This window comes from Protomyctophum parallelum (assembly GCF_964188405.1).
Source record: "Protomyctophum parallelum genome assembly, chromosome: 11".
In the NCBI taxonomy this organism is placed as follows: domain Eukaryota; kingdom Metazoa; phylum Chordata; class Actinopteri; order Myctophiformes; family Myctophidae; genus Protomyctophum; species Protomyctophum parallelum.
The window spans coordinates 43726122-43743120 of record NC_139707.1 but is presented as its reverse complement, the minus strand read 5'-3'; the positions used below and the strand labels follow the sequence as shown (position 1 = coordinate 43743120).

General features: G+C 41.2%; 2 protein-coding genes across 3 annotated transcripts; one reads left to right on the top strand and one right to left on the bottom strand.

The window, feature by feature from the left end:
• Positions 1-311: 311 nt before the first annotated feature.
• On the top strand, positions 312-7498 carry grk1a (G protein-coupled receptor kinase 1 a; the record flags this gene model as incomplete). The annotated part of the gene is made up of 7 exons (XM_083776813.1): positions 312-1007; positions 2355-2482; positions 4671-4828; positions 5148-5231; positions 6649-6773; positions 6886-7090; positions 7212-7498. 7 exons carry the CDS (start codon positions 312-314, stop codon positions 7496-7498), a joined length of 1683 nt encoding a protein of 560 aa, XP_083632939.1.
• Positions 7499-9854: 2356 nt separating this feature from the next.
• Positions 9855-14806, bottom strand: LOC310866447 (protein-lysine methyltransferase METTL21C-like). 2 transcript variants are annotated; one of them, XM_083776064.1, is made up of 5 exons: positions 14768-14806; positions 14015-14159; positions 12733-12896; positions 12524-12641; positions 9855-10516 (listed from the first exon to the last, which is right to left on the bottom strand). In XM_083776064.1, exons 2-5 carry the CDS (start codon positions 14148-14150, stop codon positions 10119-10121), a joined length of 816 nt encoding a protein of 271 aa, XP_083632190.1. In that variant the 5' UTR covers positions 14151-14159; positions 14768-14806; the 3' UTR covers positions 9855-10118. The 2 variants fall into 2 exon arrangements, with proteins under 2 accessions (XP_083632190.1, XP_083632191.1); XM_083776065.1 differs by having other exon boundaries at positions 14015-14125; positions 14768-14798.
• Positions 14807-16999: the final 2193 nt, after the last annotated feature.

The window sequence follows — 16999 nt, the reverse complement described above, 5'->3', positions numbered from 1 at the left end:
TGGAGAAAGGTGTTGACTCAGGTATGTGTGTCTATATGTGCACACTTGTACTTGTGTCTATGGGGGAATGTGTAAGGTAAAGCGCTCAACGGAGTATGCCTAGGTCGGGTGCAGACGCAAGTCTCAAATCTCCCATTTCTCTTTCAGTCTCCCTCCTTATGCTCCATCACTAGGTTGTGTTTCCTCTCGGCTGTTGATTCCTTTAGCTTTCTCACCCTAGCCCCCTTCTTTCACCAGCTCACACCTGTTTGGACTCCCCACCACTTCTCTCCCTCAGTTTTTTCTAGTGGTCTCCCTTTGAGTCACTCAAGATGGATTTGGGTAGCCTAACCACAGTGGTAGCCAATTCTGCCTACATTTCTGCCCGCGGGAGCGTTGATGGCAGCGCGGCAGCTGCACGAGACAAGAAGTACCTTTCCCGCCTCAAGCTTCCTGCAATCGGCGTATGTGAAGGCCTGAAGAATAAATTGGATTTGTCCTTCGAAACACTCTGCATGGATCAACCTATTGGCAAGCGCCTGTTCAGAGAATTCCTGGAAGCAAAGCCAGACTACAAAAACGCGTCTTCTCTCTGGAGGGACATTGAGGAATACGACCTAGAGGAAGACGCCAACAGGTTGCAGAAGGCCACCAAGATTGTTGAACGCTACATGGAACCCGCTGGCAAGCGACTCTGTTCCTTCCTACCGGCAGACATCACAGCCAAGGCGAAACAAGACCAAGGGACTGCCTCGGATGGACTGTTTGCCCCAACATTGGCCTCAGTTCTGGATTTTCTGCGTGCGGACCCATATAAGTTATTCCTGGAGAGCGTGTTCCTGAAGAGGTACACGCAGTGGAAATGGCTGGAGAGTCAACCCATGGATGACGACTGGTTTCTGGAATTTCGTGTGCTTGGGAGAGGGGGGTTCGGGGAGGTGTCTGCCTGTCAGATGAAGGCCACAGGGAAACTATATGCTACTAAGAAGCTCGGCAAAAAGAGGCTGAAGAAGAGGAATGGCTTTGAGGTAAGACAAACAACTGTTGAACTTGAACTTGTCCCATCATTACTTAAAGTCTCTAGAAGTGGCTGGTTACTTAACCATAGATCACTGAAGTGAGTAATTATAATGGCATGATTTTATCATTTATGTGAAATAATATATTGTATTTGCAGGGAGGAACACTGGCATAAGAGGCCACTATTTATTAGGTGTGTCCAAATCAGGCATAAAGGCTAAAATGTGCCATGGGACAGGAAATGAAATGTAATGAAAGGGATATTTCACTTTCAAAAAAACTTTTGGTCATTGTATCGTCTACTCAGGCTAATGTGTACACCCCCGGCAGTTATTAAGTTGCTTGATTCAGTAATTAGATATTTGATATTCATTTGAGCTGCCCCGCCCCCTTCCTATACAAACCCATTATAACTTCAAACTCCATTTTAACCATGATAGATTCATCATTTACTGTTTTCATTTATTTTTAATAATTCTTTTGGAAAAGAACCTCCTCCAGCTCCACTCACAAAATAAAAAAGAATTATAAAAAAGATATGAAAACCGTGAACGAAAATCCACGGCCCCCTCGCGTATTAGAAGGACAGTCAATAGAAAAAAGGTTGGGTGTTTTCGATGAATCTATCATGGTTAAAATGGAGTTTTAAGTTATAATGGGTTTGTATAGGAAGGGGGTGGGGCGCTAAAAAGAATATCGAATATCTAAATACTGAATCAAGCAACTTAAAAACTGTCTGGGGTTTTCACATAAGCCTGAGTAGACGATAAAATGACCAAAAGTTTTTTTGAAAGTGAAATATCCCTTTAAGCATTATTTAAAAATGGAACTGAAATGTGTTCGTTAATATTAAGTAGGTGTATATTTTCATCTCCTTTTTTCCTCCCAGACATTATTTTATTTACAGTGTTTGCCTGGTCCAAAAACATGTATATTATGTTATGTATATGCCTGTTCAGTTCCAGAATGATCTGCAATGAGCAGGATATATAGTATGATAGGACTTAATCATGTTTGTCCTCCCTCTCTTCTGGCCTTAGCTCATGGTATTAAACACTGAGACGGGGATAGAGTGATTACTGAGAGCTTTAGTGGAAAGCCGGTCTGAATGGAACTGTGTGGCATGATTATATGTTGCCCTTGACTCATCTGGGGTCATCATGAAATGCATTCATATTTCCCAAATAGTTTCACAAGATGACAAAAATGTACTTAAGTAGGCACGTATTCCACCAACACACCCATTTGACCCTATGAGCCATGTCTGCACAATGTTCACTTTGCATTTTAAACACAAGAAAAGGTCTTGTTGACATACTTTGTTCAGTGTTGTTGATCATAATCTTCTCCTGCAGGGGGCAATGGTGGAGAAGAATATTCTCGCCAGGGTTCACAGTCGCTTCATTGTGTCTTTGGCATATGCTTTCCAGACCAAGGAGGAGCTCTGTCTGGTTATGACCATCATGAACGGAGGAGATCTCAAGTAACTTCACAAGTCTGATGCAAAATAACACTTAAAAGCACAAACACAACACAGCCATGCAAGTGGGAGACAGTTAAAACAATTTTTTCCCCCTTCTTATTACCCCATTACTATGCGGTTATTTCATCTATGGACTTCAATGGGGCAGAAAGTACCTACAAATGTTTGCAATGAAATGGCATAACGATAATAATCCATTATATAGTTAATGTTGATTCTGAGTATCTGTGGAAACCCAGTCCGCATGACGATCAACAATGACAACCAGTCCCACCACTCAGAGCTAATGGCACCAATCAACTTACTTTAATCAAATTAACTCATTAATTCATAATGAAGGTGTAATTATGCTGCATTTAAACAAGATATTAATCAATCAACTTAAATCAAATAAAATTGTGTGGTTTCTTTTAAAGCAAAATCACAATTGAGTTAAACAACACATAACTAGCTTCTCTACATAGTTATAAGAGAAATGCAGGAACAAAGGTAATTCGCGGTGATGCTTGGAAGTTTGTGAACGTTTTGAGAATGACCTAAAGACCAGATTTTCACAGGCCTAAAAAAAGATAAACCCAATTAAACAACTGGGAGGGCATAGATCATGTATTCCGGAAGATTATCCCAACATTATATATCTATGACCGTGAGTGGCAAAAGTATGTGAACCTTTTGCTTTCAGTATAACTGGTGTGACCGCCTTGTGCAGCAGCTGCAGCTAAAAGGTTGTTCTAACTGTCCTATCCTATTGGCTTGGAGGAATTTAAACCCATACGTCCATACAGAACAGTTTAAACTGTTGGTGGGTTTCCTCACAGGAGCTGCTCACTTAAGGCCCTTCCACAATATTTCTATTGGAGTAAAGCCGGGATATTTCACTTTCAAACATGTTTAGTGTCATTTTAACCTCTAGAGTCTAGGCCTTTGTGAGCACCCCAGACCATTTTTAAGTTGCTTGATTCAGTGTTTAGATATTTGATATGCCTTTGATCAGACATGCCCCCTTCCTATATAAACCCATTGAAACGTCAAACTCCATTTTAACCATGTTATTAATGAGTGGTGACCCCTTAACTCTAACCCAGATTTGAACCCTGGTCCTCCTGCGCAAGTACTTAGATTAACATTATTACCACTGAGCTAATGCCTATACTTGCTCTGGGGAGAATTGACATTTTTGACCTTCAGGTCAAAATTTGTGTCGTTTTAACATACTCTAACATACTTTGTCATCTAACATGGAACACCAACACTGGTTGGGAAACACTGCTCTACCATACCGATTTGACAAAATACAAATGTATAAACCCCCCCCCCCCCCCCAAAAAAAAGTTGCATTATTTATTGTCTCCACCAGGCCGAAGGCATGTGGGGAGAGTATGTTTTGCACTCCGTCCGTCCGCGTGTCCGTCCGTCCGTGTGTGTGTCCGTCCGTCCGTCCGTCCGTGTGTCCGTGAACAGCTAATCTCGGCCACCGTTAACCCGGTCGATGCCATATTTTGCACACACACTCCCTGGATGCCAACCATGAACCTCTGCCCCAAACTTTCCAGAACGGCCTGTTATAGCGCCACCAGGAGGCCGCTTTGTGCTAAACAAGTTTTTGCACAGTACACCTACAGATTTTGTCCAAACATCACGCAAATTGGTACACAGTCTCTCTAGAGCCATTCAACGAAACGGGTCTTTCAGATTTATCAGACTCCATCCTGATTGGTTAAGATTGGCTTCCAAAGTTCACAGGAGTGCTCAGTTTCAAACAAAATGCTGCAAATCATGAACACATCGCGTGATTTCCGTGAAATTGTGCACCCACATTCCCACTAGGCCGAGGACGAAATGCCACATGAACAATTTCAACTCAGCCTCAAGGTGGCGCTATAACTGGCCGAAAAGTGTTTTTACCTCTAACTGCACGGATCTGTGGATAACCTGGTGGAGACCTGTGCCCGGAAGGGCACTTTTTCTAGTTATTATTGCTTTCAATTATACAATTTGTCTAGGATGCAGGGCCAGGACTTTATCTCAGCAAAGCACCGCGCAACAGATTAGACTATTTCTGCTACAGCTCATAGAAACAAGAGTGTTACAACTTTCTCTGCTATCTATGTACATATTCAAGTCTCTATACATTGCAGACATTTTATAAACAAAAGGGTAACATTCTCTCATTCCCAAATCACTTTAGGTACCATGTCTACTTGGTGGATGAGGCAAACCCGGGGTTTAATGAGCCCAGAGCCTGTTACTACATTGCCCAGATCATCCAAGGCCTAGAGCACCTCCACCAGAAGAGAATCATCTACAGAGATCTCAAACCAGAAAACGTGCTGCTTGACAATGAAGGTAACTACAGTATCTTGAGGCAAGCTCAATAACATATACATATCTGCGCAACATTTGTGTGCGAGATGTATTTATTTATGTGTGTGTGTGTGTGTGTGTGTGTGTGTGTGTGTGTGTGTGTGTGTGTGTGTGTGTGTGTGTGTGTGTGTTTGTGTGGGTGTGTGTGTGTGTGTGTGTGTGTGTGTGTGTGTGTGTGTGTGTGTGTGTGTGTGTGTGTGTGTGTGTGTGTGTGTGTGTGTGTGTGTGTGTGTGTGTGCGCGTGCGCGTGTGCGTGTGCGTGTGCGTGTGTGCGTGCGCGTGCTTTTCTTTCTTCCATTAGGGAATGTGCGTATATCTGACTTGGGTCTTGCTCTAGAGTTAAAAGAAGGTGCTACACACACCAAGGGCTATGCCGGAACTCCAGGTTTGTCTCACCTCTTGTATCTGCAAAACTATTAAGCAGAGTCATGTTCTTGGTTTTATACAGTATGACAGTACGATGAAGTATTTTTGATCACTCAACAACAGTGTTTACTATTAAAGGTATATTCAGTGATTTCACTCAAAAAACCTTAGGTTTCGTTTTTGGCTGTGGGACCCAGCCTTTCGTCCAATCAGGATAGAGAGTCAAAAACGAAACCTACGGTTTTTTGACCCCCAGGGGTTAACTGGGGACAGGGAGGAACTCCTTATATGGCCAGCACACTCTATAGTAGGGAGGATTATCACAACAAAACAAAAAAATAAGTGATATTTGAATTAAGTGAAATCACTGAATATACCTTTAACTAACAGTGGTAGCTTACGAGACTCCCTTTTTCTTTGGTGTTTCGCCTAAGTAGGAGTGGTTCTGAGGTTCATTTTAGGCATCGTTTTTGTGAGGTTAAGGTTAGGATTAGGGTTAGTCCATAGAAGAGAATACCAGCACTCACGTTCTATCCAATAGGATTCTTGTTTTATTTCAGAGGCCTTTCTCAGCGTAAATCTGATATTCACGCTGAGTAGACACAGTGTAAATCGCATCTCATGTTTGCTTGTTGCTGGGGGAACGCTGAAAATAAAAAAAAAGAATCCTATTGGATACAATGTGAGTGCTGGTATTCTTTTCTATGTACTGTATCTACCTGAACCGTGCACCCGAGACTCTATCACTTTGAACTACTCAACTGAGTGCTTGCTTCTTTTCCTTTCTTTAAGGTTAGGGTTAGGCATTAGGGGTGTAACGATACATTTTAACAGCAATACGATACGCATCACAATACATGGTTGACGATACGATACATGGGATATATTGATTGGTTCATTCATAGATGATACGATGTGATTCAATGATTTAAATGTGGATAGTGCCGTTTTTTAAGGGAAACATTTAATAGTATGGTTATGAATAAGTAAACACAGTGATTCTCTGATTCTATTTGACAAACCCGCACCTTGACATGAACACAGAATACACACATTTATCGATAGACCAAGACCCCAATCATGGCAGACGCCGCCGACAGTCACAGAGAAAGTGAACAAGAAACAAAACAAAAAGTGTTGTAACCTGCCATGTTTTTCTTCTTACAAATGATTTGATCGGCCCAAAACATTGTGTTTACTGTCATGATTTGTCACAACGCGAGTTGGCTTTGTCCGCGGTGTGAACGTCTTTATATAAATACTTTTTGAAAAGTCTATGAGAAAAGTTAACAGGGAATTCACTTCTGGGTCTCGGGAGGGGGCGGGACTGCGACGCTCTTATAGCCATGTAACCACGCCCACTTTGGCGAAACAGCAAAGAAAGAGGGAGTAGCCTACACCTACAGCTGTCTAATATCTTAATTTCCACCCTGCAGGGTACATGCCACCAGAAATGCTAGGCGGTGATAAATATGACTACTGCGTGGACTACTTCTGCCTCGGGGTGACATTGTATGAGTTCATTGCAGCTAGGAACCCCTTCAGGACCAAGGGGGAAAAGGTAACGCCTTGACTGGCCTGAATGTTTTGTTCAGACCTTCATTTTACTCAGGGCATAGATTTGAAAGTCTTTCTGACATTCTGTGATTTTCCCTTGTTGCTTTATCATCCAGCTTGAGCGTGAACAATGGAAGGAACGAATCCTGACCAAGGAGGTGGAATATGAAAATGACAAATTCAATAAAAATACAAAGGCCTTCTGTCAAGCGCTCCTTATCGCAGACGTGGAAAAGAGACTGGGCTTTAAGGATGGAACCTGTGATGCGATCAGAGCAGACCCTTTCTTCGGTGATATCAACTGGAGGAAACTGAACGCAGGTACTATATTCTCTGATGCCTCACATTTCCACAAATCTTGATGGTTTTTTTTTGCTGTGTCCATAGCACATTAGATCACGTTTGTCTGATATGTTGGATTTGCTCTGTTTCTTGTCCTTAGGTATCCTGCCTCCACCTTTCGTCCCTGACTCTAGAGTTGTGTATGCCAAGGGTCTAGATGCTGTCGGGGAATTCTCCTCAGTGAAGGGAGTGGTCATAGACAATCCTGACCTCATCTTCTTTGATGAGTTCTCTTCAGGGAACATCTCCATACCCTGGCAGGAGGAAATGATCGAGACCGGAATCTACGGGGAGCTCAACCTGTGGAACCCTGATGGCAGCCTTCCTGCTGGGGATCAGTCAACGGGAGATGGAGACGCCAAGTCATCTACCTGCTGTGTGTCATAGAGTGATGCGGTCAATGCTCCCCCCAAACCAAACCCACACATAGCTGGGGAGGGGGTACCGAGAACGAGTGCCAATTTGGTAACGGTTCGTAATTGGTCTGAACCAAAATACCAATAAGCTCCTGGACAAATAGGTGCTGCTATCGGTATATGACAATGAATTCTAACTTATGTGTTTAACAACCATAAGCTTTGCTGGAGTTGGCTTCTCTGGTATACTGACACTACTGCCACGATATTTGAGTGTTTCTAGTTTCCACAAGAGAAAATGGTGACAGCCACACAACTAGCGGACAGTCTCGTCCCTCCGGTCCCTGTTTGTTCCAGTAAAAACATGATAGCCACTACAGTATTTTATTAGATACCATACCAGTACCACACACATCTTTCTTCTGTTTATTCTATAAAGAAAACCTTGAAAAGGACCGGTCTCTAGGTGGGCTAGTGCCATCTACTTTGAACCGTGGGGTTGAGAGAGAGAGAGGGAGGGAGAGAGACACACAAACAGCAACAACTGTATGTCTGCAGCCATAGGCCATGGAAATCCTCGATCTGCTACAATCTCTATTCATGGAAGCCTGTAGATAAGAAAGCCAGAAACTCTGGTGAAGAAGTCCATTTATTAACACGCATCGATGGGACATCAATACATAAAAAAGGAGGTCAGTGAAGTGGGAAGATTAACTATGGACTATAAAGTTAGTCAAAAAGTACATTTTTAATCCTACTCTTAGAGTCTGCCTCCTGGAGTGAATTGGGAAAAAGTAGGAATGCATTCTTGACTGCAATGTTCTGGCATGACGATGGTGCCTAAGGGCACCATCGTCTTATTTATTCATATCGTCTATGAGACGATATCAATTATATTCTGGATTTTACTTTGAGCCATTGCAGAGAAGCTGATATGGGAGACAATTATTTTCCTTGCTCTTTACAGTGCACATGCGCTGCACTGCGGCGACATGGACATAAGGGCTACACTTATGCGGGCCCTTTGTCTAAGACAAATGTCTTCCTCGGGAGACAAATAACAAAGAACCTTGAACCTATGCAGCAGCATTCTGGATCAGCTGGAGAGTCTTCAGAGACTTGTCGGGGTAGCCTGATAATATGGAATTGCAATAATCAAGTCTGTATTTAGCAAACGCATGGACAGTGTTGCTCCATCTTTTTGAGGCAGAATGTGTCTGATTCTTGCAATGTTATATAGGTGAAAAAGAGGCATTCATTGACATTTGTGACATGTGGGAGTTAAAATGCAATACTGCATCCTGCTAAAAGATGACACCATACGGAGGTGTTGGTGTTTCTAAGCTAATTAGGGCCCTGCATAATAACTTTATTTTTTGATTGAGTTTATCACCTTAAGACATGCTTTGTATGTCTTGTATGTGTATGCATTTTGTTCGTGCATGTGTGCATGTCCATTTTTGGGTACCAATGCTTCTGGTTTCACAATGCAAGATGTGTATTATAAGTTTTATGTTAGTTGGGGGTATCTGTGTCCTGTGAACTGATAAACAGATGCTCTCTCTAGCATGTCATTTCATGGGTTATTACCTCATCTCATGTCTTCTAGTTTGCACTTAAACTACTATTTTAAAAAGGGTGATTTTATCATCTACTCAGGCATTTGGGAGTACCACAGACAGTTTTTAAGTTGCTCAATTCAGTATTCTGTATTGATATTCAGTATTTGATATTCATTTTGTCACACACGCGGCACGCCCCTTCCTATACAAATCCATTGTAACTTCAAACTCCATTTTAACCATGACAGATTCATTGAAAACACTTGTCCATGGCTCGGCCATGTTTCTTCAATTACTTCCTCTATTTTTAATATTTGTTTGGGGAAATTACTTTTTTTTTTGTTTACAATAAAAACATGAATTACAATAAATGAAGTTTGTAGGGTAAAGTGTCTGATAAAACAAATATCTAAACACTGAATCGAGCAACTTAAAAACTGGGGTGTTCACAAAAGCCTGAGTAGACGATAAAATGATCCCCCAAAAATGTTAAAGTGCAGTACCCCTTTAAAGCCATTTAATGTATTTGTTTTCTTTAAATTGAGCTGAATTTCTATTTTTTGAAATTGAGAAATGTCTATTTCTGAATTTCTGAGTTTCCTAGATTTCACAAAACATTTGATTAAAACAGTTGTCAAATAGACACTCTATTTATACTCTTTCATATTTGTGAAAGAGAAATTGTCTTATGTTTTCCTGCCCTTCCTTTTCATTTGTTCTATGCATAAATGTCAGAGCACCTTTGATAAAGCTTTAGTGCAGGCTAGTAAATAGAGGCGCTATGTGAATTTACTTGACATTTTCCACAAATTGTTTAGAGGCAAAGCATTTTATTTATGAAAGTGTTACATCAAAAAACACCAAATGTATGAAATAATATGGCAAATAAAATGGCTTAACTAATCATAAAGATTTAGTGTTTAGACCTTTTCTCCCTTCTGTTGCAGAGGTTAGAAGAGCCAGGTTGAAATGTAATTTAAGCATTATATCAAAGCTCAGAGAAGTTCAACTGTCATTCTTTTTGCTGTACTAGTTTACCCAATATGTTGTTTTCCCATCCACTCACTCATATCTCCTATCGCCTCTCCCTCATTCCTTTGCAGTGGCCCTGTATATCTTCACCCCCTCCTGCGGTGGGTCAGAGAGCAGTGTGGTGTGGAAACTGTTATTAAAACTCTCTGTGAACCTCAGGTCTGATTGGAACCGAACCTTATTGGCCCACAACAGTGTTGTTCCACTGCCTGGTCGGCAGAAGTGACGCATCGTTGCCAGCAGGTCGTCGAGGCAGTCGTGGTGATAGACCACATCTGCTGCTAGCACGTAGTCGTAGTGGCAAGAAGTGTGTGGGAAATCCCGTTCCAGGGTTTGACCCCAGGAAAGGGCCAGTGCCTGGGGTGTGTAACGGCAGCGACCCTTGGTGTTTCTTGAGAGGTTAAAGGACAGGTTAGACAGGATGTCCGGCAGGTCAGTGGCTGTTACCCAGGCACCTGAGGAAAGACGCTGTCTTTTACAATAAAGCAGTGGTTTTCAACCCCGTTCATGTCAAGGACCATTATTTATTCGGCATTTAAGCCACAGACCACCATTTGATGACATTTAGCCTCTCAGACACAAGACTTCGAATATTATAAGATTTTGTCCACAATTTCATGCTTTGATGGTGAATAGAGTACCAACAGGCAAACGTTGATAAAAATTTTTATTATTCTACATACTGTAATTGTGTAGATTATAGTTAATGAAGTAATAGTTATGCAGATGTTTAACAGTATTGAACTCTTGGGAGCGTAAAATGAAACCAAATGGATGTTACACTTGTGGTATCCATATTTCATAATATTCATAATAACTATAGGCTATGTCTATGTCAAAGGGTCAACTATACATTTCTGTCAAGTCAATTGTCTAGTCAAGACGTATGCAGGTCTGAGAGCAATCACTCAGCCAAGTACCCTGTGGGCAGGCATTGTTCTTTTACTCTTTGAGGCTCTGTCAGGTGTGGGAGAAATAAGACAAAATAATGCTAAATTTCTCCCACTGCTAGCCACACGGTCAGGCAGTCTGTGTGTTCCGCGGGCCACCCATGGCCGCGGCCCGCGGGAAGCTATGCTATTTTGTCATTCTGGACTCTGTCTTTGATTCAATAAACGGTACATCACACTCCGAGGAAAATCTCTCTCTGCCTGCATGCGTTTCTTCATCCGATCATCTGATGCTTTGACAAGGTTTTCACAGTCTACAAGTTTGCTTTAGAGAACTCCAGTCTTCTCTAGTTTAGTCAGTTTAGTTGTGTTTCTAATATACGACACACTCTCAAGAGTTAAAAGGATCCCTGGCTAAGACAAATATTCCGTAAAACATTATACTTTTTTATTAGCATGTGCATTCCATACATTCCATAGGGCTGGACCACTGAAGGTTTGGGAACCGCTGTCCTACAGTATATGGCAGTGAACGCTGGACCCTGAAGCCAACTCTGCAGAAGGCTCTAGACGGGTGCTACACCAGAATGTTACGTGTAGTGCTCAACATCAGCAAGATACACATGTTACCAACGAGAATCTGTATGCTAGAATATTCAGGTTGAGCGACAAAATAGCAGCCAAGAGAATGAGACTTGCAGGACACTGCCAAAGACACCAGAAGTTGCCAGCCAGCAAACTGGTGCTGTGGGAACCAACACATGGGCACCGGTCACGAGGACGTCCCATACTAACATTTCAGTCAGACAACTCTTAGAGTGAATTTAGAATACCGTATTGAGCATAATTGTGCATAGATATATGAAGCATAGATTGGCGTCGGGGCTCTGTCCCTATTCATTCCCTGTAACATTAACAATGTAATTAAGAATTACAGGGAATGAATAAGACCCCCATGCAGGGAGATCTAGAAACAGAGCCTGTATACAGGTGGATGCTGGGGAGGCGGTGGAATTTGCAAAAACTTCATGAGCAGCAGGTTAGCAGCGAGAGAGGCAGGGAGACAGCAGCGGCGGGCGACCGCACAGCAGGAGAGAAGCCATGAATGAGCAGGTAGGCTGTAGGCAGATTTAAATAGCCGCTCTGATCAGGTAAAGAGTGCATAAGACTAGACACCTGGTTTGGAGAACTGTGATGACTGGAAGCGATGATTGAAGGCTCGTCTGAGGACGACCCAGAGATAATGTTTTAAGGCATATTTGTCTTATTAGCCAGGGATCCTTTTAAAGATCTAACAAGGGTCCATTTGGTTACCAACTCTCCATCATTTAGCTGGGGACCACCTGGAACCCCCTCAAGGACTACTGGTGGTCCCCAGACCACTGGTTGAAAACCACTGCAATAAAGCAACAAAATCCCGAAAGGAAACATCACAAACAGAGAAAGACACAAACCGACAGTCGTTCCAGCCTAATTTATACTTTGTCATATGCCCAGAATAACTGATGCAAATCTGTTCTTTTCGGCGAGGGATGAGGCCGCCGTCTGAGGTATAAATTAGGCTTGACTCACCAAGCAGACATGACACAATGGACAGCAAACCAGTTCCAGCTCCAATTTCTAGCACAGCTTTGTCCATGAAGTTCACTTGTTGCTGGTTATTTTCCAAGAAATGGCACAAAGCCTCTCCCTGCACAACAAAATGGTCATTATCATCACTACGAATGCAGGCTTGTTGTGAACGCCACATATCAGTGCTATACAATCATTTCCAAACTCACCCCAGGCCAGATGAGAGCGCCATATGTGTCCAGAGACTCTCGGATGCTTATGTGATGTCCAGCAAAGACGAAGGACTCCTTTCCCAGTGCATAGTAAACACTAGGTTCCCAGACATTCCTTCGATCCAGGGCCTCACCTGCCATACGTTTACGATCAGCCACAACTGTATGTAGAGATGAAGAGATATTACTGACTGTGTACTATATCATGTGTTACACAGTATGATTTTACAGTAAGAGAATGTTCACACATTTTATATTTCATAAACAATTGTCACGGTACGCTCCTCTGCCCTTGGACTTTGTCTGTGTTTTAGGACTTATTACTTGTATTTGTGTTCTGTACTTTATTTTGTAGTAGTGTTCTGTGATTTCCTGTCTGCCTTGTTTTGTGTCTCCTGCCTTGTCTCACCAGTCTGCTTTGTAATTGTATTTCACCTGTGTCCTGTTTAGTGTCAGCCAAGCATGTGTTGTTTGTAGTTATGTTGCACCTGTGTCTAGTTAGTCTTTGTGTCTATTTTACCCTCTAACACCCGCATTAATTTCTACTTGCAAAAAATAGATTTCAACCTTACTACTACTTTGTACTACTAGGACTAAGACTAAAAAATATGTTAAAAAAAATTAAAAAATAAAGTTTGATGAAAAAGTTATAATAATTATATAATAATGATATAATAATATAATAAATGAATAATTTACATTTTGGGGATATCTTTCACAATAATGAATAAAACATGTTCCAGACATTCTAATGATCACAAAAAAACATATATTACAATTATTTTACCTACTTTTATTAGGGTAAAGGTCAAAAGTCTTAGGTTAAAAAATGTCCAGACATTTTTTATTTGTGTGAATTTCAGCCTCTGTGGGGGGTATTTATATGCAAATATCATGACCAATGGCATTGAAATGGCATTGCAATGAACATCACTGATGACGTTTAGGTGAAAAAAGAACAGATTTTTTTTTAAATAATTTAGTAATTAAATAAAATAAAATTGTTGCTAAAAAGCAACGCTGGGTGTTAGTGTATTCAGTGTTCACTTGTCAGTTTATAGTTTATGTTATGGTGTGTAAAGCCCGTCCGTGTATGTCCTGTGTTAGTCAATAAATATCATTTGAACTTCATCTGCCTGCCTTGCTGTGGTTCGTTCTGCACCTGAGTCCTACATCTCCAGAACCACATCGTGACAACAATAACCAGAGCAAGTTCAAGTGTTCTTCTATCTATTCTTGCGAATTTTGAGCAGTATATGTTTTATTGAAGATCTGTTACCTTCGTTGTCACTCTCCTCCACCAGTTGATTGTCATTCAGAGTCTTGTCTCTTCCAGCAACAAAAATCATTCTTTCCTTCCCACTATCCCTCTGTTGGTTGGATTGGCTGGCTGTCGATGACCTCTCCATGAGCATAAACTTAAGCTGTTGAAGATAGTTTACAGTTCTCTTGCAGTAGACTTTGACTACTTGGTTATAGTTATAGTTTGGATAATATCTTGTTATAATTTTGTGATATTCCCAAAAAGTGAGATATGAGATAGTGGAGCCATATATCACACCTCATAAATCATAGCCTATACAAATTAAAAAAGAAAAAAGGAAGAAAATAAATTCACATCAAATAATTCAAAATACTGAATGTCATTGGTTTATAGGGGCATGTTTTCAAGAGACTGAAATACACAGTGGAGTAAAAGCTCTATTGTCAGTACAGCATGACACAAATAGTTTGCCACTGTAATATTAGTTTAGTATTTAATAGTTTGTGCTCTTTTGAAATACATTAAACATTTATATTTTCATGTTTTACATGTATATAAAGGTGTTAATAAAACTCCAATTATGTCCATATTATATATTGACAAAAAGTGAATACATTTCATAACAGCATGTCTGTTACAGGTCAAAATAAACCTATATTAAAAACACTGTTCTGAACGAAATGATTAGACTATACTGTAGTAACTTCAGTTAACACATGCTGCAAATCTAAGGTTTCACTAAAAGGTTAGGAAGGTTTAAAGACATACCTGTATGAAGCAGCAATCTGTTTTCGACGTGGTTCTCCGTTTCTGTCTCTGTTCCTCTGTGTTGGACTCTTGCGTTTATAGAAACAGCATAATTTCCGACACACCCATGTGTGTGTGTGTGTGTGTGTGTGGGGGGTGGGGGGGGGCGGCATTGGCACTGGTGGTAAGTTGATGCACAGGGGTGAGTGTGAGTCACATTCTTTAGATAAGTCAAATTAAATCAAAGCCTTATTATGCTTTATTTTCCACATATATCCCTGCTCCCTGTTAATAAGCTGTATTTGTTGCCTTTTGTGGTCTTTAAAATAACATATTATTTTTAGGGGTGCACGATTATGAAATTATGACCGATCTCCGATTATTTGCAGGGTCATATCTGCCGATACTGACTCTGACCGAATCCTATATTATACAGAGGACCACAATGGAAACAAGCCTATATAGGCCCTAGAGGCATGGACCAAAGCCTGTTAATAAAGTATTCAATCTATCAATAAATAGCATACTCTTTTCCAAGTGTCTGTTTTCACAACTGAATGACTACTGAATGAGATGAGTACACAAAGTTTATTTTTGATTTAAAATATTTTGCTGGTGAAAACCGATTAGCCTAAATAATCGGGATTATATTGAGACTGTTCCGATACCGATATGGCAATTTTATGGCCGATGTGGCCGATTCCGATTTTGCTACCGATTATATTGTGCATAATTATTTTAGGTATGCAACATCAGCATGCCATATTTTCAGTGGCTTAACAAGGAGGTGTTATTTGAGTTAAAATGTAGATATTGAGGTAAGAATCTTTGTAACAGTTGGGAGTGTGGTTGACTGCTTTATTTAAACCCTCTAGACTACTGGACCTGCATTTTCTCTGTACTTGGACCCCCCCCCCCCCCCCCCCCCCCCCCCTGTCTACACCAAAGATATTCACCACAAATTGCAGATCTACAAGCTCACAATCTGCAATGAACCCTTGTATTGTGAGCTTGTAGATCTGCAATTGTTGTCTAATATTCCACCCAGAATAATTATGGATGCTTTGGGTTCAAGTCGTTCCAGTATCTATTGAAAGAGCAAAGAGGACTGGTGAAATGATTTGGTTTCCAAAAGTTCATGACTGAATGAGAATGGAGTGGTATTTATAATCCACTGATTATGTTTGTAAACCCGATGTCGCTCACTCAGGGACAGCTGCTCTCTCTCTCTCTCTCTCTCTCTCTCTCTCTCTCTTGGGGGGGGGAGGGGGGGGGCTTTTTATGCCTTTATTGATACAGTAGGTAGGTAGACAGAAAATGGAGAGAGAGAGAGATGGGGAGTGACATGCAGCAAAGGGCATCAGTATCGGGCCTCTCACTCTCTCTTAAAAGAACAACTAATGAAGCTAGAAAATGGCTTGAAGTGACAACGTGAAGTACCACTTAAACACAGTCACGATATCAGAGGAATTCCCTTCTCTTCAAAACATAACACTGATCACCATGCAGGATTACTGTCCTTGTTGCATCGTCCCTAGCTGTCCCATTATATCATTGAAGATGTCATTTCTTTTAGTGCACTGTTGTCAGAATAGCATGACAAACCACCAGTTTTAATGTTGGGCACTGAACACATATGTTCTTTTAGCAACTGTGACCCACCAGATCAGATTATGTGCTCAGTCTAAAAATAAGATTAAATTCTATACTGTAGCTGGCACCATGTAGGCTAATGCATTGTAAAGCTCCTGCACCTAGAAGTCATATTTCCTGGTAGCTCTGGTCCATATCTCTAATGCCGTTGCGCAGAGCTATGCACCAGAGATAATTTCCTGGTAGAAGAACAATCGGCTCATGCTTCTCAATAAATCCACTTTACTTAATTAGGTGATTTGACCTGTCTGGATAATAATCTATCCATTTATAGACTGTATTCTTTTGGTTTTCATATAAAACAAGATTTCTATTGTGGCAATTCAAATGGAATGATAAAGCATATTGTCAGTCTTCTTCACTTGAGAGTTGATAATCCCCACCTCCCATCTTCATGAAAACGATGTTGTGGACAATGGAAAATGAGTCATACCCGCACAGCAACATGTGGGTCCCTGCAGGCTTACTGTGAAAGTTAATGGTGCTAAGCTCATCTAATGATGAAGGGGAGGTGCATATCGTAATATAGCAGCGACTGTGGCTCAGGAGGTAGAGCAGGTCATCCAATGATCCATGGGTCGGCGGTTCGAATCCCGGCTC